Source organism: Symphalangus syndactylus, chromosome 18 (genome assembly GCF_028878055.3).
Source record: "Symphalangus syndactylus isolate Jambi chromosome 18, NHGRI_mSymSyn1-v2.1_pri, whole genome shotgun sequence".
NCBI classification, from domain to species: Eukaryota; Metazoa; Chordata; class Mammalia; order Primates; family Hylobatidae; genus Symphalangus; species Symphalangus syndactylus.
Window position 1 is genome coordinate 65,940,156 of NC_072440.2, and position 21,173 is coordinate 65,961,328.

Genomic DNA, 21,173 nt, shown 5'->3' on the forward strand with positions numbered 1-21,173 from the left:
CTGTATGACTCCCAGTGTAATTGGGCCAATAGGCACAGGACCAGACCACAGGGAAACAGGCACAATCACAGAATGCTAGGTGCCACACCAAGGAAATTTGGCCTGTGAACGCCCAGAGGAGGTAGCAACTAATTCTGCGCCCCAAGCCCTCCCACATCCCTCTCCCCCTCTGCGATCAGCGAACGCTTTTTGCTTTTGACTCTGAATTTTGAAGGAAGAGTATTCCAGGTAGAAGGGACAACATGCCCAAAGGTCTTGAGATAGTAAATGCTCCTTCAGAGGCGGCTCATGCTTGACACTTTGGGGCATTTGCCCACTTAGGGCTGTGGGAGCTGTGTCCTGAGACAGACCCCATGCTTTTCATAGCCGGAGCATTCTCAATCCCCATGTCAGAGGTGAAGCAGCTGAGGCCCTGCTAAGTAGGAATAAGAATCCAGAGGCTCCTCGCCGGGCTGCCTCTCAGTCAGTAAGAAAGCCAAAGGGAGAGGGGAGTTGCGGGGAGTCAGGGCTGAGGGCGCTAGCAGGAAAGGGGGCGTTGAGCCGCCTGCAGAGGCCGCTGCGAGCTCGGAACCCTCCATGTGGGATCCCGGCAGCGGCAGACGATCCAGGCCAGAGCCACGCGCAGACCCAGGGCATGCCGGGAACTGCGAGCCCGCCGCGGGTCGTCGGACTGCGTGGGCCTGGGAGGCGCCGGGAAGAGCAGTCGCCACGGGGCTAGGGACGAGACACTGCATTCACTGGAAGGGACAACGCGGCGCCAGTACATAGCCTGAAACGCTCCCCAGAAGGTCCCACGCTCGCCGCGCGGTCGCCAACCGGGTCCCGCGCTCGCCCCCGGTGTCTTAGCAAGCGCTAGGCTTGTCGGGAAGAGCGGGAGGGCGCAAGTGCGGCGCTGGCCGGAAGTGCCGCGCCTTCAGCGCAGGGCTCGCCGGGAAATGTGGTTCCTCCAGCCGGCCCGGGGCGGTGGCCGCAAGTTGGGCGGACAGCGCGGCCGATCCGGCGTGGACCCGGGATGGCTGGACCGGGCAGCACGGGGGGCCAGATCGGGGCTGGGGCCCTGGCAGGCGGCGCGCGGTCCAAGGTAGCCCCGAGCGTGGACTTCGACCACAGCTGCTCGGACAGTGTCGAGTACCTGACGCTCAACTTCGGGCCCTTCGAAACGGTGCATCGCTGGCGGCGCCTCCCGCCCTGCGACGAGTTCGTGGGTGCCCGGTACGGTGGGCTTCGTGGGGTCCTGAGGACAGGAAGGGCGATCTGCGAGGGTCCCAGGGCGGGTCCAGTGGCGAGGCCGGGGCGTGGTGTCCTGGGGTAGGATCTGGTAATGAGGTGGATGGTGCTGTACAGGACGCTGTTCAGGGCAGGGGAGAGGATTCCCAGAGCCCGATGTCCCGGGACAGGGTATTAGAACTAAGTTGTGTTTGTGGATATTGGGCTGGGGTCCCAGGTGCTCTCAGGTGGGGTGAGGAGTCCAGAGAGTCCTGGAGCCGTGTCAGGGGTCCTCACTTGCAGGGTGATTGGTGTTATCTTAGAAGATGATGAATCTTAGCAGTTGAGAGGTGATATCTAACTTCCGCGGCAGCTCTCCTGTTTAGTCCCATAACTTGGGTGACCCCCAGGAGGGTCCTGTCCTTACCGCCCTCCACTCCTTTCTTTCCAGGCGCAGCAAGCACACAGTGGTGGCCTATAAAGATGCCATTTATGTATTTGGTGGAGACAATGGGTGAGTGAGTCTGAGCATCAGTGTTTGGACCAGGTAGGGAGAAGTACTGTGGTCAGGGACTGGGCCTGTCCAGCTCCATTACTGCCCTTTCGGATGTTAGCTGGTGCCTCTAAGCTTCAGTTTCCCCACCTGTGAGATACCTTGCACTCACCTCCCTGGTTGCGGTGAGGATTAAATGAGATCGTGCACTCATGGTCCTCAGCACAGCTTCCAGTGGGTGGCACATGCTCAGTATGTGGAAATGTCCCTCTTCTGAGTAGACGCAGCCTTGAAAGAAACACAACCACCCTTGCGGCCAGGCCTGCAAGGCACTTTTCTTTCCCTGGGCCTCATCGGTATGGAGGACACAGTTTTATTTATTTCATGCATTTTTCACTATTTATGAGGGTTTTCCCACATTGCTGCAAACATCAGGCAACAACGTGATGTTTTGTTGGTGCGCACACCTCTTTTCACATAAACTGTCTCCAGTTAAGTTGTGGCTGGTTTCCTTACGCAGAGGGTGGAGTATCTGCACATGACCAGTTGTGTCCATGTGTCCTAGCCCTGCCTCTCAGCCCTGGCAACTGGCATGAAGCCCTGGAAGGGCTGGCCTCTTACTGGCTCTGCAGCCTTGGTCCTGCAGGCCTCCTTGGGGGCTGGCTTGAGGATGGTGGGGTAGTCTGGACCCCACCAGGATCTGCAGACTGGGCAGAAGAGCCTCCTTGGGCATGGTCCCCTGGCTTCAAGCCTGTCTTCCTCCCACTCTGTTTCCCCAGGAGTAGCCGGCGGGGCCCATTTACAAATGCAAGTCAGAGTGTGCTCCTCCTTGGCTCATCCTCCTGTGATGCCTCCCTGCCTCTCTGAGTAAAAGCCCAAGTCCTCGTGACAGTCTGCTGCTCCTCTGCCCTCGGTCCCTCACTGCACTGGGGCTGCACAGGCTGCCTTGCTATGTTTGGATTGTACCAAGTGCCCCCCTGCTCAGGCCCTTGCACTGCCCATTCTCTCCTCCCACCTTCTTGCCCCTCCTCTGATGTTTCTTGTGACTGAGGCCTTCCTTGGCCATCTGGACCAACTGGAGACCATTGCTTCCCCTCCATACCTCTTACCATCTTCATTTGTTCCTGAGGCACACAGATGTTGGTTATTATCCATCTCTTCAGTCAAGGCAGGGCCTGTGCTCCTTTTACCATTGTGTCCTAGCATCTAGAAAACTCAATAAATGTTTGTCAAATGAAGGAATGAAATGAAGAAGAGATGCCTACCCACAGGCGTTTACTGGAGCCTTAATGAGAACCCTCCAAACCAGAAAATGTTTTGGTGTCTAGTACAAGGCAGCAAGTGGGAAATGGAGGACCTTCATCCTCAAGAGTGTCCTTAGCAGGTAGTTTGTGTGACACCTGTGTAGCAATAAGCAGAAGGATTTTTGCTGCAGTGTGACAAAGAAATAGGATACAAATTTGTCTCATGCTAGTCTTAACTTTATAAAGACTGTCTGAATACAAAGAAAGATGGCCTCCTGTGGCACCTGGGGCAAGAAAGGGAGGGAGGGGCGGTATCACAGTCACCACCAGCTTCTAGGCTCCTGGCTTCCTGGCTGCATGGCCTCAGACACAGCCTTTGAGCCACTAGGCTTTGTTGCTATCTGTGAAATGGAGGTGAGAGAACACCCACTGCTGCAGACTAAGTGAGATGGTGCACGGGGCACCCAGCACAGGCTGGGTGTGAGGGGGCGCTGGGCTCCTGTCAGTTTGCCCTTCTTCCCAAGGACTGGGTAGTAATATGCCGGCTGGTAGTGTTAGGTGGTGCAGTGGCCAGTGAATTTGTTTTCTATTTGATTGTATCTTTAACATGATTATTACATTGGCTTTTGCAACAAAGAAGTGGCAGGGGCCAGGTGCAGTGGCTCACACCTGTAATCCCAGCACTTTGGGAGGCTGAGGTGGGAAGATCACTTGAGGCCAGGCATTCACGACGAGCCTGGGCAGGAAAACAAGACTTCGTTTCTATTATTATTTTTTTTTTTTTGAGACAGAGTCTTGCTCTGTCTCCCAGGCTGGTGTGCAGTGGTGCCATCTTGGCTCACTGCAACCTCTGCCTCCCAGGTTCAAGCGATTCTGCCGCAGCCTCCTGAGTAGCTGGGATTACAGGCGCCTGCCACCATGCCAGGCTAATTTTTTGTACTTTTAGTAGAGACAGGGTTTCACCATGTTGGCCAGGCTGGTCTCAAACTCCTGACCTCAAGTGATCCGCCCGCCCAGGCCTCCCAAAGTGCTGGGATTACAGGCGCGAGCCACTGAGCCCAGCCCATTGTCTCTATTTTTTTTTTTTTAAAGAAGTGGCAGGAAGATCAGAGAGAAGCAAAGGGCCTCCCCTGAGGCATGGGCAAGCGCTTGCATTGTGGGTTACAGCCACAGAGGAAGGGGATTGGGACATGTGAATAGGGGTTCTGGAGGCTAGGGTGAGGTGTGAGGGTGGCTCTGGCCTTTGGGCCATTTCATGCCTTCATGTCAGCTGCTGGTTGGGCTCCTGGTGGCCATATTCATGCTTTGGTCCTGACCCCCAGCAGGCTGGTGGCTGCCTGTGTGGCAGCCCTGGTGCCCATATTAGTTGGGGAGCCTCCTTTGTGGTCACCACTCTTGTTCTTGGGCATCAGCTGGTTGCCTGGCTATGTTAGTGACCCAGCCCACAACGGCCCCCTACTCTACCCTGGCTACATGCAGTGCCCATCTCTGGGGTCCCTGCAGAGCAGACCTGGCTAATGCCGCCCTCTCTTTCGGCTGCCTTTCAGGAAGACCATGCTCAATGACCTCCTGCGGTTCGATGTGAAAGACTGCTCCTGGTGCAGGTGGGTGGCCCCGTGCTCCAGGGCTCTGCTTTCCTCCTAGAACACAGTGGCACAGTGCTGGGTCTCAGTTGCTAGCAGAGTCTCTCTCATATGGGAAGCTAGAAAGAAGCTTCCAGGAGGAGATAACTACGGCCCCAGGGATGCCACGTCCAGAGCCACCCTATCAGGGCTGAGGAGATCAAGTAACCACCCAGCACCTGCAGCTGCCAAGCTGGGCACACAGGGCGGCTCCCTTCTGGACTGTCCACCTCTACCTCGAGGCTGGTGCTAGTATGGGTACAGAAGTTGCTATGTCATTTCTCTCACACTTGATTTTGTAAGATGGCTAGTAGTTACAAATTAATTTAAAAAATCATTCTGAAGGCTTCACAATTATTTGTCAAAAATTGCTTAAGTATAAAACTCAGAAAAAACCTAGGAGTTCAAGACCAGCTGGGCAACAAAGTGAGACTCCGTCTAGGAAGATAGATAGACAGATGATAGATAGATAGATAGATAGATAGATAGATAGATAGATAGAAAGATAGATGATAGAAAGACAAAGAGAGATGATAGATAGATAGATAGATAGATAGATAGATAGATAATAGATAAATAGGTAGATAGATGATAGGTAGATTAGACAGATAGATGACAGATAGTGGATGGATGATAGATGACAGATTGATAGATGATAGGTAGGTAGATTAGATAGATAGATAGATAGATAGATAGATAGATAGATAGATAGATAAATGATGGGTAGATAGATGACAGATGATAGATGATAGGTAGATGATAGATGACAGGTAGATGATGGATAGATTATATAGATAGATGATAGATGATAGGTGGATAGATGATGGATCTATAGATTATATAGATTAGATGATTGATAGATGATAGATTAGATAGGTAGATAGATGATGGTTAGATAGATAGGTATTAAATGAAATTGATGGACCCCGTGCTATAAGACGCTGCACTGCTGCTGAGAGCAGGAGTGTGGATGGTCCTGGAGTAGCATGAGGACCTGGTCACATTCTGTGAGTTGAATAAGCAATTTACAAAATATCTACCATTTGATTCCATTTTAAAGAATTCCATGGAAGCCTAAGTATGCACAGGAGAGGTGTGCAGGGAAGACCTCAAGGTGTTGCCAGAGGTTTTCTGGTAATGGGAATTTGCATGAGCTTTAGTGCCTATTTTGTTTTTTCCTTATTGGTGATTTTTTTTTTTAAGTTTCTATGATGAGACAGGTATCACCTTCAAAACACAAAAGTGAAACGTAGCCGGGCGCGGTGGCTCATGCCTGTAATCCCAGCACTTTGGGAGGCCGAGGCGGGCGGATCACCTGAGGTCAGAACTTCAAGACCAGCCTGGCCAACATGGTGAAACCCTGTCTCTACAAAAATACAAAAAATTAGCTGGGCATGATGGTGGGTGCCTGTAATCCCAGCTACTCAGGAGGCTGAGGCAGGACAATCGCTTGAACCCAGGAGGCGGAGGTTGAGCCACTGCACTCCAGCCTGGGCGACAGAGCGAGACTCCGTCTCAAAAAAAAAAAAAGAAAAAAGAAAGGCAGCACAGGGATGCAGGGCCACCCTGTGGGGGTGTGGACCTCATGGGTGACCCCGGCTAACTCTCACTACCCCTGTGCCCACCCCAGGGCCTTTACCACTGGGACCCCACCGGCCCCCCGTTACCACCACTCGGCCGTCGTCTATGGGAGCAGCATGTTTGTCTTTGGTAAGCAGCCTCTTGCCTCCCAGGGGCTGTGTCGCCCCAAGGCCCACAGACACCCTGCCCTTCTGCAGGCCTGGGGCATTCGTGCTGGTGCTGTGTATAGCAGGGGCTCTCTCTCCACCCGTGGCTTTGTCTGCCAGTCTTCTGAATTCTGTGCTGGATCTGGGACCCCTTGCCCTAATGGCCCTGAGCTCACAGGGTTGGGTGTCTTTCTGTGTTACTGGGCTATGGTTGGGAACAGTGTCCTGCTCATCTCTGTGTCCCCAGAGCCCAGCACAGAGGCAGACAAGCAGTAGGTCCTTCCGGGGCTTGTGGAGGGAGTCCTTGCTTATGCATTTTCAGTGGGGCCAGATTCTGCTCCACCTTCCAGGGTTTGAAATCTTCAAGACTGCCCTTTGGGTTTAACGGTTTCTCACACTCTTTACTCAGGGGGTTACACTGGGGACATTTATTCCAATTCTAACTTGAAGAATAAAAATGACCTCTTTGAATACAAGTTTGCAACTGGCCAGTGGACGGAGTGGAAAATTGAAGGACGGTGAGAAACTTTGCAGAAACATTTGGGACAGGCTGGGTCCTGGGTGGCATTGGACCTGGGATCTGCCTCCTTTTGCCTCCCAGATGAGGACCCTGAGGGCACGCAGTGGCAGGGAGCTTGGGATTGGTGGAATATCCCCCGGTGCAGCTGTGCATGGCCTGCTCCCAGCCCTTAGATTCCCTCCTTTCAGAAGAGACCCAAATGGGCCAGGCGTGGTGGCGCATACCTGTAGTCCTAGCACTTTGGGAAGCCGAGGTGGGAAGATCACTTGAGCCCAGGAGTTCAAGGCTGCAGTGAACCATGTGTGCCCCACTGCACTCCAGCCTGGGAGACAGAACAAGACCTTGTCATAAAAAAATTTTCAAAAAGATCCAATGTACTGCTGGTGGCGCTTCTGGGGTCCTGCTTTTTGAGCACCCCCTTTGATATTTTGGTGGCACCTAGGAAAAGGTTCTGTGCCTCTGTGGCTGTCTGAATTCCTCTTCAAGCCACTAGTCGGCCTCTGGGGCTGTTGTTTATTCCTAGTGCCTTGTGGAGGCCCTGAAGCCCCAGTGTCGGGTGGATGTGGCCATGCAGCCTGGCTGTGGCCCCTGCACTGACCACGTGGGGCTGGGAGGCTCATGTCCGTGCTGGGCGGCCTCACTCCCTCCCCTCTTCCCTCACACTCCAGGTTGCCAGTCGCTAGGTCAGCCCACGGGGCCACGGTGTACAGTGACAAGCTGTGGATCTTTGCTGGCTATGACGGCAACGCCAGGTGGGTGGTGGTCTGGCCTGTGCACCCCACCTCCGACTGCACTGAGACCCGGAGCAGGTTGTCCTGGCATTTGAGGGCTTAGGCTGGGAGAGCTCTGCCTGGTGGATTTTGAGTGCCACTCTGTCTGGGGGTTTCTTGGGAGGGGGATGGGGAAAGAGGAGGATGGGCAGATGGAGGTGAGGGCCACTGGGTGGAGCCCCGTGGCTGAATAGCTCGGATGAGGATCCTCAGCCAGGAGTCGCCCTGCGGAGCTGAGTCGGTGTGCGGGTGGGCGGTGCCCGGGCTCAGGCCCAGCCCTGGTTCTTGCCCAGGCCAAGGCCTTTTCCTCCTTATTTTAGAAAGTTGGCTTTGCTCTCTTTTTCTGATTACAAAAGTAGCATATGCTGGTTTCCCAAAACTTCAGCATCATAGAAACTCCTAACAATGCATTGATGGTGGTGGCGTCTGGGATATCTGTGTCATCTCCCCACCCAGAAGGGACACTGAGTGAGGAGCTGGCGCTGCCGCACTGCGCTGATGTCATGCATGAGAGTACTTGTTCTGTCTGGGCCGGGCAGGGGGCCTGGCACGGCAGGGATTTGAGGCAGTGCCTGCCACCCCACACTGAAGTTCCCGCCTCATGGCCACACAAGTCTCCTACCCTGTGTGGGGGTGGGGCTCCTCCCTGCAGCCATCCCTTCCAGCCAGGACTAGGCCCACCCTGACCACCAGACCCAAGGGGTCCTCACTGATCTGTCCTAATACAGGTTGAATGACATGTGGACAATTGGCCTCCAGGACCGAGAGCTCACCTGCTGGGAGGAGGTGAGGGGCGCAGGGAGCCAGGGTGCAGGTGGAGGGAGGTGGGAGGCAGGGGGAGCCAGGCTGGGGGTCGAGGCTGCTTTATTCCCCTTGCAAAGCCCAGCCCCGACCTGAGCCTCGCTCTCCTCCCTGGCGACCTGCGGGCCTTCACGACCAGTTCCTCACTGTGGCTGCACAGTGATTCGAGGCTTGGTGCTTTGGATGGGCAGAGCGCCACGTGTGTGAGGGATGTGGTTTTGCTTTAATGCACCCTTTATTTCAGTGCAGTGAGGGCCGTCTGCTATCCAGTGTCCTGCTCCCTGGAGCTCCTCCTGGGCTTGCTTTCCCCTTTAGAAACATGGAATTTATTTATTTATTCATTAAAAAAATTTTTTTTTCAGTCTTCTGGGCATGAAAAACATGAGTTTAGCCCCTGATGATTTAACCCTGACGATTTTAACCCCAGCTGTTCACAAGTGGGCCCCGTGAAGTGGATGAGACAGGGCTATGAGCTGTTCCAAGACAAGTGAATCTGTAAACCCTCATCTGGGGAAGTTTCAAGAATAGAAGCAGTCCCATCTCAGCAGTCGAGTGTGGTGAAATGTGAGCAGGCCCTGTGAGGCTGGGGCCGAGCTGTCCTCTCCCCCTGCAGGTGGCCCAGAGTGGCGAGATCCCCCCGTCTTGCTGCAACTTCCCCGTGGCTGTGTGCCGGGACAAGATGTTTGTATTCTCTGGGCAAAGCGGAGCCAAAATAACCAACAACCTCTTCCAGTTTGAATTCAAGGACAAGACGTGAGTACTCTGGCCAGTGGGGTGGAGGAAGGATGGTCAGTGCCCCCGAATCCTTCTGAATGTGAAGAATGCCCCTTGCACCTGGTGGCCGTGGTAACCGTCCTTCTGAGCTCTGCAAACAGCAGGAGGTTACAGTCCAGAGCGGGGATGTGCGGTGCCCCTGGCAGGTCCCCAGGATATGGCTACAGCTTAGCAAGATAGGGCCTGGTGAGGAGGCCCCTGGCTAGGCGTCCCTCTGAATGTGAAGGACATTCCCTTCCCCGTGAATGGCTTGGTCAGTGCCACCAGTAACAAATGTGGCCTGCATAGATCTCAAATGATGGCAGAAGACCAGAGGGGCCTGCAGGTCCTGAGAGTTCTGGCCCATGCTGCCCCTGGCTGCTGGCCAGCCCTTGATCCCTGCAATGGGGCTGAAGGAGAGGGCACAAGGAGTGTGAGCTGCAGGTACAGGGGATTTGGGAAGGGACTTGGGAGCCTCCCTGGAGGCCACAGGTGCGTGGGAGGAAGGGCAGGGAGCCCCAGGATGAGGGAAACTGTCGAGGGCCTGGGGCTCAGCATGGAGCCAGATGGCATAGACCTGCCAGGCCACGATCTGTTCTGAAGTCTTCAGCTAACTTAGCAAAAGAGAGGACTTGCTGGGAGGTACTGGGAAGCCTGGGAGGTGGAAAGTGCTGGAGCAGCATCAGGATGTGGGGTGCAGGCAGCTCCCAGGATGGGGACTCAGCTGTAGGGATGGTCTGACTGGGCAGCATGAACACAGTGACTTGCAATGGTCTCTGCACAACTTTACTCCCCAGAGAGCAGGACTGCCTGGCGGGTCAGATGCCACCCTCCTGCCCATCACTGCTGCCTGCTCCATGGGGAGAGGGGGAGCTCTGGCAGGACCCCGCGGTGGGCCACATGGAGCCAGGCAGGGCTGGTGCCAGTGCTGGATGGGGTGAGGGGTGCTCAGCGCAGGTGTCTAGGCCCTCCCTCTGGACCCTGGGCTAGTCACCGTAGGGGATGCAGGGGGACCTCCCAGTGAGGGCCTGCTGTGGGGAGGCCCCGAGGGTGAGCAGGAGCCCCTGTCCCAGCATTGGTTCACTGTTGTGTACCCCCAGGTGGACACGCATCCCAACTGAACACCTGCTCCGGGGCTCTCCACCACCCCCGCAGCGGCGCTACGGGCATACCATGGTGGCCTTTGACCGCCACCTCTATGTGTTTGGGGGTGCAGCCGACAACACGCTGCCCAACGAGCTGCACTGCTATGACGTGGACTTCCAGACCTGGGAGGTCGTCCAGCCCAGCTCTGACAGTGAGGTGAGGGTGCCCAGGGGTGTCCTGACCTGCCGGCTGCACACCAGTGGCCCCTACCCTGCTCCCCCCCAGCTCCTCACAGCTTTGGGGCCCCCTGGGGTTCCAGACAGCTACCAGGAACAAGGCCAGGACACCTGGGCCTCAGCCCTGGACACCTGCCCCGGCCTCCAGCCCCAGCTTCACCCCACAGCCTGCAGGTAGTTAACACTTCACACCCCATCATGGCTGCATGGGGCTGCTGTGCTGCAGACCTTTCCTGGGAAGCCCACAGCCATGCAGCTCTTCCTTCTTTCAGAACCCACTCTCAAGGCCAGGATGGTGGGGGTCTCTGGGCACCTACCTGGCCCTTGCCAAGTGGTCTCATGCCCACGTGTCTCTCCTCTTCAGGTCGGTGGGGCTGAAGTGCCTGAGCGAGCCTGTGCTTCCGAGGAGGTGCCCACCCTGACCTCTGAGGAGCGGGGTGGCTTCAAGAAGTCCCGAGATGTGTTTGGCCTGGACTTTGGCACCACCTCAGCCAAGCAGCCCGCCCAGCCCGCCTCGGAGGTACAGGCTGGGATCCTCATTAAGACTGCATCACCCCCTGAAGCAGGTCCTGTGATCAACCCCTCACACATGGGGAGACTGAGGCCCCGAGAAATACTTGCTTGGGGTCACACCACAAAGGAGGTGCAGGGCCAGGAGCCCTCACCCTGCTGGCTAGGCTGCAGCTTTCTGGGGTGGGTGCCACACACTGGCTCAAGTGCCCTACCCACTCTGAGGGTCTCCATGGCCCGTCATGCCCCACTCGCCTACATGGGTACCAGGTCCCGCCTGTGTCTGTCATTGCACCCAGGGGCCCTCATCCCTTGGGGACCCTGCCCCCTGGCCCTTCATGGCCATGAGGTGCTGCATCCTTGCCCTTACCTGGCTGCACAAGCCCCACTGTGGAAGCTCCGCTCCCCCCAATTCCACCCTGCCTTCTTGTCCCCCAGCTGCCCAGCGGGAGGCTCTTCCACGCAGCTGCTGTCATCTCAGACGCCATGTACATCTTCGGGGGCACAGTGGACAACAACATCCGCAGTGGGGAGATGTACAGGTTCCAGGTGTGGGGCCTGTGGGCCTGTAGGGAGATGTATAGGTTCCAGGTGTGGGGCCTGTGGGCCTGTAGGGCCGGCTGGGTGGACGGATCCCCCGTGATGAGAAACTGAGGCCAAGTCGGGGGGAGGGGCAGGGCTTATCCAGGCTGTTGCAGGGCCACACCTGGCAGGATGGAAGCCTTGGGAGGAGCCCTGTGGGCTGAGGGTGGGCTGAGGTGGTACTAAAGTGGGCAGCCTTCATGCAGTGGGGCAGGCAGATGGCGCTGGGGCCCACGGCAGAGTCAGTGGAGGGAGCCAGGCCAAGCGGGGCTCAGCACCAGAGCCTCACAGGCATCATAGCCTGGCCCAGGGCAGAGCCAGGGCTGACAGTGGCTTGCGTTGACAGACCCTTCCCAGGCCTGGAGGAGCAGGTGGTCAGGGCAGGGACTCAGCCACAGTGAGGTCAGGGCTGGCTTCCTGGAGAGGTTGGGATGTGCTGGTGGGGGCCAGCCTGAGGATGCAGGTCCAGGCAGAGTGGAGATGGCAGAGCTCTGCTGAGACCTGGGGCCCAGCCAAAGGCGAGAGAGGCGGGGGAGCCCTTTCCTGCTGTGGAGCCGGCCATGGACAGTTGCAGGAGCCAGGCTGTATTTTCAGGGTGGGGTGGTGGCTGCTTCCTCTCTTCAGCCAGGCCCATCTGCCTCCTGGGCCCTGAGGGTCAGCATGGGCCAGATGGGGACCTCAGGGTCGGCCTGCGCAGCCACACTGGGGCCACCCTGCTGTCCTCAACATCTAGCCTCACTGGGCCTCTCTTGCAGTTCTCCTGTTATCCTAAATGTACACTGCATGAGGACTACGGGCGGCTGTGGGAGAGCCGCCAGTTCTGTGACGTGGAGTTCGTGCTGGGTGAGGTGGGTGCCTGTCCTCGCGCCCTGCTCTGCCTGCTGTGCCCAGGCAATGGGAACTTTGCCCCCCAGAAAAACAGCTGCTTGCCTGGTGGTGCTGACCCTGGCCGGCTGGGTCTCTGTTCTCTGTGGCGAGGGTCCTGTGCCCTCTGCCAGTGCATCATTCTTTATGCAGAAGGAGGAGTGCGTGCAGGGCCACGTAGCCATTGTCACAGCGCGGAGCCGCTGGCTTCGCAGGAAGATCACGCAGGCGCGGGAGCGGCTGGCCCAGGTGAGGTACCTAACCGCCCTGCCCTAACCTGGCAGCCATGCCTGGTGTCCACTGGGGTGCCCTTGAGCTCCCTTCTCCCCACAGAAGCTGGAGCAGGAGGCCGCCCCAGTTCCCAGGGAGGCCTCCGGCGTGGCTGCTGGTGGGGCCCGGGCGCCCCTGTTGCATGTGGCCATCCGGGAGGCTGAGGCCCGGCCCTTCGAGGTGCTCATGCAGTTCCTCTACACCGACAAGATCAAATACCCACGGAAAGGTCCGCCTGGGTGGGGGTGGAGCAGGATTGGTGTGGGCTGGGGCGTGGGCAGCGGAGCCAAAAGGTGGGTGCTGCCAGCCCTGCCTTACTGATGGGCCCCGAGGCTCAGAGGCTGCAGGGTCACCCTCATTACCCATGATCACTGCAGCTGGATGCCATCTGAGTCCCCCGAGGCCTTGTTCCTACCTAGTGGCCCCAACCCACACTCTTCCATTGGGGGAGCCCTGCGCCCTGTGCTCTGCCCTCCCCTCTCCGGCTCCCTGAGATTCGGGGGCTCTGGGGCGCAGGCCACGTGGAGGATGTGCTGCTCATCATGGATGTGTACAAATTGGCACTGAGCTTCCAGTTGTGTCGCCTGGAGCAGCTGTGCCGCCAGTACATCGAGGCCTCCGTGGACCTGCAGAACGTGCTGGTCGTGTGTGAGAGTGCCGCCCGGCTGCAGCTGAGCCAACTCAAGGTGTGGGGTGGGGTCAGCGCGATCAGGGTCGGGTGGGGTGTGCTCAGGCTTAGGCCCCCTCCCTGCCCACCACTGTGAGCCCCTCGCCCAGCCTGGGGCCCTGGCTTGACTCTGCCTGCCTGCCTGTGCCTGTCTGCCCCAGGAGCACTGCCTGAACTTCGTGGTAAAGGAGTCCCACTTCAACCAGGTGATCATGATGAAGGAGTTCGAGCGCCTCTCCTCTCCACTGATCGTGGAGATTGTGCGGCGGAAGCAGCAGCCGCCCCCTCGCACTCCCTCAGACCAGCCAGTGGACATTGGTAGGGAGCCCCGTTCCCCTTCCCTGGGGGCTGGGAGGGATGGTGTTCATCTGCGGCAGGAGATTGGGAGCCATGGAGAGCACCTGCCAGGCCCTCGGGGTGGGGGTGGGAGCCATGGGACCCCAGAGTGCTCTCCTGGGTACAGGGAGGAAACAGATGGAGGCAGAAGCCCCCGACCCATGGGGTTTGCCACAGTGGGCTGTGTCCTGGTGAGCTGGGATTTCCTGAGCCAATTTCTGGGGGTGGACATGGGGCACCTCTTTCGGGCTGGGATGTCAGGTCTGATGGCCCAGGGTCACAGTAATCAGTCTCTGGACTTCTCTTTGCTTGTAATGTCACAGGCCCCTTCATTCCCCCAGCTCTCCCTGGGGCTTGTGCTGACCCCGGTTGCTGGCTCTTGGTGACGTCTGCGGGCACCAGAGGCCATGCCGTGGGCCTGGAGGGGTTTGATCATGAGGGCAGCGAGGGGGTACAGCAAGCTGGGTGGAAGATGAGACGCTGGGTGGTGGGCTGTGCGTGGGGCATAGTGCTTGAGTCGGCCAGGGCACCGAGGGAGGACAGAATGTGGCTGATGGTGCCTCAGGGCCAGAGTGAAGCCTTCTGCCTGGGTGAAGTTTTGTTCAGGGCAGCAACATGGGCAGATATGCAGGAAGGTAGTGCCGTGGGGTCCCAAGGCCAGAATCCCAGGCTGTACCTGCTCAGGGACCCTCCTACCCCCAGGCACGTCTCTGATCCAGGACATGAAGGCATACCTGGAGGGAGCGGGCGCGGAATTCTGTGACATCACTCTGTTGCTGGATGGACACCCACGGCCAGCCCACAAGGCTATCCTGGCTGCCCGCTCCAGGTGGGTGGGGACTGGACAGGAGGGGAGGGTGGGCCTGGATGGTGTCTTCATTCTGCTGACAGCTGGGTGCCTGCTGCTCGTTGTCTGCAGCTACTTTGAAGCCATGTTCCGGTCCTTCATGCCCGAGGACGGGCAGGTGAACATCTCCATCGGGGAGATGGTGCCCAGCAGGCAGGCCTTCGAGTCCATGCTGCGCTACATCTACTACGGCGAGGTCAACATGCCGCCCGAGGACTCGCTGCATCCTCACTCCCCAAGGAACTCCCAGGTCCCCACCAAGGGTCCTGGCACCCACTTCGGGTGGCTTTGAGGCCCGCTCTCCTGCCCCAGCTAGGCGATCTGGGCCCAGCGCCTCCCTCCAGAGGATTTGCTGGTGCCTGGGGCTGGGCCTGGTGCTCTCTGAAGCAGTTGGCAGCTGGCAGGGAGGGGTGTGCAGCCAGGAGGAACCAGTGGGTTCCTGACCCTCACAACTGCGCAGAGGATGGAGTGGGTCATTGCTTTGTGTGACAGTTGAGCACAGACATGGAGCTACTCCTCTTATATCACTTCAGTAGGGGTCTGAACATGGAGGGTCAGGATGCCTGTTAGGCCTGCAAGGCCATGGAACAGCGCTACAGATGCGCAGACAATATTTTTCTGGGGAGGGGATTCATGGTTTTCTTTGGATCCTGAATGGGGCCTTTGACCCACTAAGTAGTTCAGAATCCATTTAGAGAGCATGCTGGCGTGTGGGCTGGATTGGAGCCTGGCCCCTGGTGGGCTTGGGGCTCCAGCTGCGCCCTTTCCTGTCCTTCCCTGGGAGGGTGCGGGTGGACCAGCTTCCTTTGGTCAGCTCCTTAACCAGTCCCCAGCTACTTGTTTGCGGCCCCCTACTACTACGGCTTCTACAACAACCGGCTGCAGGCGTACTGCAAGCAGAACCTGGAGATGAACGTGACGGTGCAGAACGTGCTGCAGGTAGCCCCCCAGCCCCGTGCCCACGGCTGCAGCTCCCACTGAGTGGGTGAAAGGGGCAGCGCCTCAAGGTCTCTGCCATTGCAGATCCTGGAAGCAGCTGACAAAACGCAGGCGCTGGACATGAAGCGGCACTGCCTGCACATCATCGTGCACCAGTTCACCAAGGTCAGGGCTCTGGCCTCCCCATCAGGACTCGCTTCCCCTTGGCAGTGGCCATGCCCAGGCAGGGAGGGTGCCCAGGCTCTGTGGTCCCCTGCAGTGGTGGGTCCTGGAGGTGAGAGAAGCAGAGTAGCCCATCACTGGCCACACCTTGCTTCATCCTTGAGACCAGCCTGAGCTCTGAGCAGGGTGGGCCCCAGAGGGCTCCACTGCCCACCATGGCCCTTAGGTGGATCTGGTCCCATCTCCTGGCCTGCTTGCCTTGCAGGTCTCCAAGCTGCCTACGCTGCGGTCGCTGAGCCAGCAGTTGCTGCTGGACATCATAGACTCCCTGGCCTCCCACATCTCAGACAAGCAGTGTGCGGAGCTGGGTGCCGACATCTGAGGCCCTGTGGCGCCTCCCCGTTGTGAAGAATCGACGTGCCTGCCTGCCCTGCCTGAGAAGACTACCGGCTATGCGCATGCCTATGGCAGAGTGGGTGCACCTGCCAGGCCAAGGGTCAGGGTGCCCAGAGCCTCCAAAGAGAGCTAAGGGGATGTGGGGCCCCAAACTCCTCAATTCACTGAAGACACAGGTCCCACAGGGAGCGGATGATGAAGCAGACCCCCTCCCGTCATCACCCTCTCCTGGTGTGGTGTGGATGCGAGGTCACGGCTTAGTGATGGGCTCACTACCCGGAAGTGGTTAGAGACCTTGGGCCTCCCACCCAGTGGGGCTTGGCCTGGCTCCTGTGGCCTGGGCGTGTTGTAGACTCAGGCACTGGGGCCTGTCACCAAGGCTCCAACATGCGGGAGGAGGCTTAGCAGACTTGCGCTGCACCAGCGAATCTGCCTGGGCTGCTCCTGTCCTGCCCACCCTCACTGAGATCCATGTAAGGGGCTCCTCTTCCCACCTGGAACTTGTGAGTGGGGACCCATGATGTATGGGTCTCACCTGACTTGAGGTGAATTTTGGAGCCAAGGGCCCTGAGGTCAGCTCCCAGGTCGGTCGTGCTGGGCCAGGCCTGGTTTTCACAGGGGCTGAAGGATCCCAGTTCACCTGTGTGCATGTCAGGGCTCAGCCGGGAAGAAGCCAGCAAAGTCCCCCATGTCCCTTGCTGAGTATTCTATCACAGACAAGCCTCCATTAAAGCCACAGCAGTGCTACCTACCACACACACCTTGCTGGCCTGGCCACCACTGCTGGCTTCAGCCCCTTGAGCAGCCCATGGCTTAGCAGACCCCCAGACGTAGGTCAGTTGGTCTTACCTGTCTCTATCCATGCTGTCAACTCCTGCCACCACCTGGGGTCACCTGGTCACATTGGGAAGGCCTGCGAAGGCCTCCAGGCCGGCCCCTCCCAGGGGAATCCTGGAGGCCTAGGGTGGGCTCCTGCCCCTTCTGCCCTGCCTTGCCCCTGCACTATGCTCTTGGCTCCTGTGAAAGGAGGGCTGCCCTCTTGCCCCAGTGAGGGCCCCATGTGGATCCACTCTGGTGCTGGGAGCCAGCGCTCCCTTACCAGGAACAGGATTCCAGGACCCCTTTTTTGTCGTGGCTGCCATGAAGCCACAGCTCACCTTGGGGAAGTGACCTGCTCCCCTTTGGCTGTATGCACGTGGGTAGGGGGCCCTGAGTGGCAAGTTGCTTAGCTAACAGAGGCAGATCCATAGGCAGCCTGCAGGCTAGGAAGTGGCCTGGTGCAAGATGAGCTGGGAACAAGGGAGGAGAGAGCAAGAACTGGGGCAGAGGCTGAGCCAGGAGGCCCTTAAGGTGAGGACACAGCAGGCCCAGGACCATGGGTGGGGAGGATATGTCAGCACCTGGAAGTGGAGTGCAGGCTGGGGCGGCCAGCCATTTGGGCCAGGTGCATTCACTCAGAGTGGGGCCACACACCCACCTACCGAGTTTCCACAAGATGTGGCTCCTGCCACACCCACAGGGCAGCCTCCTCCAAATCCCTCTCCTGGAGGGGCTGACCCAGAAGCCTCCTTGAACTAGTCTGCAACCCTGCTATCTGCTGACCCTTGTCACTGAACCCTGAACTGTCTCTTCTAGACTTATATGAATAAATGAAATTACATGCCAAGGGCCCTAAAAAGCAAATTTTACAAAATTGTGTGGCAGTTTCTGGGACCAGAATGAGTTCAGTTGTGCTCCTTGGCAGGGAGAGGCCATACTTGCAGTAAGTCACCCCACACACGGAGCTGTTTGAGAATTGCAGCTGCAGCAAGGCCTTCCAGGTTCCTGGGAGTTGAAGCAAAAGGATGCTGAGGCCAGGACCTGAGTGCTTGTCTCCATGTTCTGGCCACCCCTTCCTAGATTTCCAGGGATTAGCTTGTTGGGGCTTTACTACCTGCTGACATGCCCCAGGAGGTTGATGATTGTCATCATCATCCCCGTTTTTCAAATAGAGATGGTAGTGAAGGGGGCAGGGAGAGGGTTGTCCTGCCTACCCACCAGGCTGATGGGGTCTGTGGACAGAAGCCTGTCATGATCCTGCTTGAGAACCGAATCTAGACTGGGTTTTAGAAGTGTTCTCAAAGGGGCTGGCTGGTTTAAGTCAGGGCTGTTTCAGATCCTATGGAAAGGGCACCTGGAGCTGTCTTCCTGGCCCCTACTCATTCACACCATCCTGCCCCTTCAGAGAACTCTGTGGGGCACGGAGCTGCACTAGCAGGGCTGACTGCCACCTGTCTACCAGTAGCTCTGAGGGATGACAGCCAGGCTCCCTGTTCTCCTTGGCAAAGAGCTTGGACTGAGCCCTTTGGGAGCTGCAGCCACTGTCTGGGGCAGCAAGCTTAGTACTCAGAGGGGCTCCAGCCCCCAGCTGAGCCAGACAGCAGGCCCTCTGTCTAGAATCCGCTTTATTACGGCACCTGGTGGGTCTGGTGGGATCTGAGGGAGGAAGAGGCTGCAGTCTTGCTGGGCAGCCCCTCAGTCAGTCCAGCGGCCCCTCCCTTAGGCCATGCTGCTGCTCAGCTGCATGGCAAAGTCCTGCACATGCTCCTTCAGAGTCTGGCGGGCATCTGCCTGTGCCCGCTTCTCCCGTGCCCGCTCCTGCTGCAGCTTGGTCAGTCTCAGCCGCAGCCGCTGCTCCCGCCGCTTGCAGGCCTGCAGCTGGCGCTGGGCCTTGTCAAGGGCATCAAGGGCTGCCTCAGCTCGCCGCTTCCAGAGTAAGGCGCTACCCACCTGGTAGCTGTGTTCATTCTGGATGTAGGCTCCGGCAGGTGGGGGCAGGCGCAGCATATAGGCTGAGGGGGAGACTGGCCGTGGTTCGAGAGGGGAGGGCTGCCGCTCTGGTGAAGGCTGGGCACTGCAGCCTGCTTCATCTGCCTGGGCACCCAGGGGGCCCAGTAGGTCTGAAAAGGGGCTGCTAAGGCCAGGCTCCAGCCTCCCAGCTGGGGAGGCTGGCAAAGTGGCAGGTGCTGAGGCCTCTTCCACAGGAAAGCAGGTGACATCAGCAGGTGGAGGTGGAGAAAATGGAGTTGTGGGCCCTCGGCCCTCGTTGCAGCTGGTAAGGGGGAAGAGAGAGACTGATGGGCTAGGCTGAGGGCTTGCCAGACCCCACTCCACCAGCCCACCTGATCCACCCTTAACACCCAAACCCTATCCACAGGTTCTGTGCAGCAAGAACCCTGTCCAGCGAGACTGCTGGCAGACACCCCTAGGGCCCAGTCCCTCAGCCTAGGGGTGGGAGTGGGGCAACCCCCACCCATACCACATACCGCTTCCTGCATCGTCTGAGCCGGCTGACTTCAGGGGGGCCAGGTGGATAACTGTGTCCTTTGGTCTTGGTTGTCCGGCGCAACTTGGAGAAAGACTCAAATATGGTGGGGACTGCCCCCTCCTTTAGCCTGTGATATCCGCTGTGGGGAAAAGCAACCCAGATGAGCTGGAGAGCAAGTGCTGTCTCCCCAGGCCAATCTGCCCCCAGCACCAGCGCCGTGGGAGGCTGGAAGGCATCGTGGAAACAATACGTCTGGGGAATGCCAAGTTAGAGCTACACCAATCGCTTCCCTGCAGGACTCCTCAAAGTCCAGGTGTGTGGAAAGCCTGCACAAGCCGAGCTGGGCTGACCAGCCAGAAAGAATTCTTTGATTTGTGGACTTGCGGGCAAGACTGGGGCTCTGAAAAATACTCTCTGGAAAGGCTCCTGTTTTCCCCTTGTGTCACAGGCACAGTGATCCTGGGGGTGGGTTTCACTGTGCAGAGCTGGGAGGAGGAAACAGCCCCCTTGGACGCAGGCTGCTCAAGGGACTTCCAGGACCCGCAGCTGTCCCAGTCCGCCGGAAGCCCCACATCCTACCCCAGCGTCGGCGGGCAGGGAGGCCCACCTGATTCCCACCAGCTCAAAGCAGTTCTCCTCAAAGTGTTTGGAGCAGAAGTAGATGTACTCAGATGCCGGGTCCCACAGGCCCTGGCCGCTGGGGTCCAGCCGCTGGCAGTTGGCCAGCCACAAGCCTCGCCTCGGGTTGTCCTTCTTGGGAAGTCTGTGGAGCCACAAACCCGTGAGCACCAGGCTGTCCACAGCCCTGGGCTCATGCTGCCCAAGCTCCCCAGAGGGGAAACGCAGACCCAACGCGCGCCGCCACGAGACCTCCCTGCGATCCCCGCCGGGTAAGCACCACCGCCCGGGCACAGACGAGGCAACGGAGGCCTCGAGAAGAAAACCAGTTTCCTTAGCGTCATCTGGCAGGTAACAGAGTGGGGCAGGTCCAAGCCGGCTAGACTTCCCGTCCTCCCCTTCCCGACTGCACTCGGTCCCGCCGGGACCGTCCCGCTTCACCTCCCACCCACAGGTTCAAGCCTCCTCAGTATCGGAGAAAGGCGCGAAGCCTCTACGCAGTTGCGACCCGAGGCGAGCAACAACTAGCGCATGCGCACGTGAGCCCGCGGCGCACGCGCGCTGACCTGTGGAAGGAGATGCCGCGGTTGCGCGTCTCGCGCGTGTCCCGTGTGCAGCAGCCGGCGGCGGAGCAGTGACGCGGCATCTGGGAAAGAGGCGGGAATTAAGTTGCAAGCGGCTCTCCGGGAATCCAGAGGAGCCTCGCGCCTCCAGCCGCCGCTCCTCCCCAAGGGGCTCTGGCCTGTCGGGTCCCCCCCGGCCCGTTGTCGCCCCAACCCTGTCCCAGCCGATTCTCTTGACTTCTGTCAGCTGCACTCACGGTCTGGCCATTGCTGCGCCGCCGAAGTCTCGCGAGGGGTAGCGCGCGCCGGAAGTTGGTACCATAGAGACTGGAGAGCCGGAGGTGCTCCGCCGGAGGGGCCCGGAGGGGCGGGGAGGGGCGGGGAGGGGAGGGGAGGGACGGGGAGGGGAGGGGCGGGGCGTGGCGGGGCGAGGCGAGGTCCTAGCGAGCTGGGTCAGGAAGCGGCTCGAGTGTGCGAGTCTCTGTCGAGCCCGCATCGTCGCAGCTCCCTGGACTACCAGTATTGTCGCCCACGTGGGCTTCTCTTTCGTCCGTTCAGGCCCCACTCTTCTCCGTAAACACCCCGACACGATGGAGCGGCCCCAGTGTACGGGTCGGCGCGGGAGCGGAAAGCTGCAGTGTCCTGGGAGCCTCG

At 58.6% G+C, this 21,173-nt stretch overlaps 2 protein-coding genes across 3 annotated transcripts; one reads left to right on the plus strand and one right to left on the minus strand.

Annotated features, from left to right (window-relative positions):
- On the plus strand, positions 1-17,714 carry LZTR1 (leucine zipper like post translational regulator 1). Its single transcript, XM_055252299.2, has 21 exons — positions 1-1,212; positions 1,658-1,720; positions 4,491-4,547; positions 6,196-6,275; positions 6,702-6,810; positions 7,481-7,564; positions 8,311-8,368; positions 8,997-9,136; positions 10,237-10,438; positions 10,823-10,978; positions 11,407-11,517; positions 12,306-12,398; positions 12,568-12,663; positions 12,748-12,913; positions 13,201-13,370; positions 13,513-13,669; positions 14,390-14,516; positions 14,607-14,756; positions 15,368-15,473; positions 15,558-15,638; positions 15,901-17,714. Exons 1-21 carry the CDS (start codon positions 1,013-1,015, stop codon positions 16,015-16,017), a joined length of 2,523 nt encoding a protein of 840 aa, XP_055108274.1. The 5' UTR covers positions 1-1,012; the 3' UTR covers positions 16,018-17,714.
- A 746-nt stretch (positions 17,715-18,460) lies between these two features.
- THAP7 (THAP domain containing 7) lies at positions 18,461-20,854 on the minus strand. 2 transcript variants are annotated; one of them, XM_055252355.2, is made up of 5 exons: positions 20,777-20,854; positions 20,523-20,602; positions 19,946-20,101; positions 19,337-19,477; positions 18,461-19,122 (listed from the first exon to the last, which is right to left on the minus strand). In XM_055252355.2, the coding sequence occupies exons 2-5, from the start codon at positions 20,600-20,602 to the stop codon at positions 18,570-18,572; spliced, it is 930 nt and encodes a 309-aa protein (XP_055108330.1). In that variant the 5' UTR covers positions 20,777-20,854; the 3' UTR covers positions 18,461-18,569. The 2 variants fall into 2 exon arrangements, with proteins under 2 accessions (XP_055108330.1, XP_063479680.1); XM_063623610.1 differs by having other exon boundaries at positions 20,734-20,809.
- Positions 20,855-21,173: the final 319 nt, after the last annotated feature.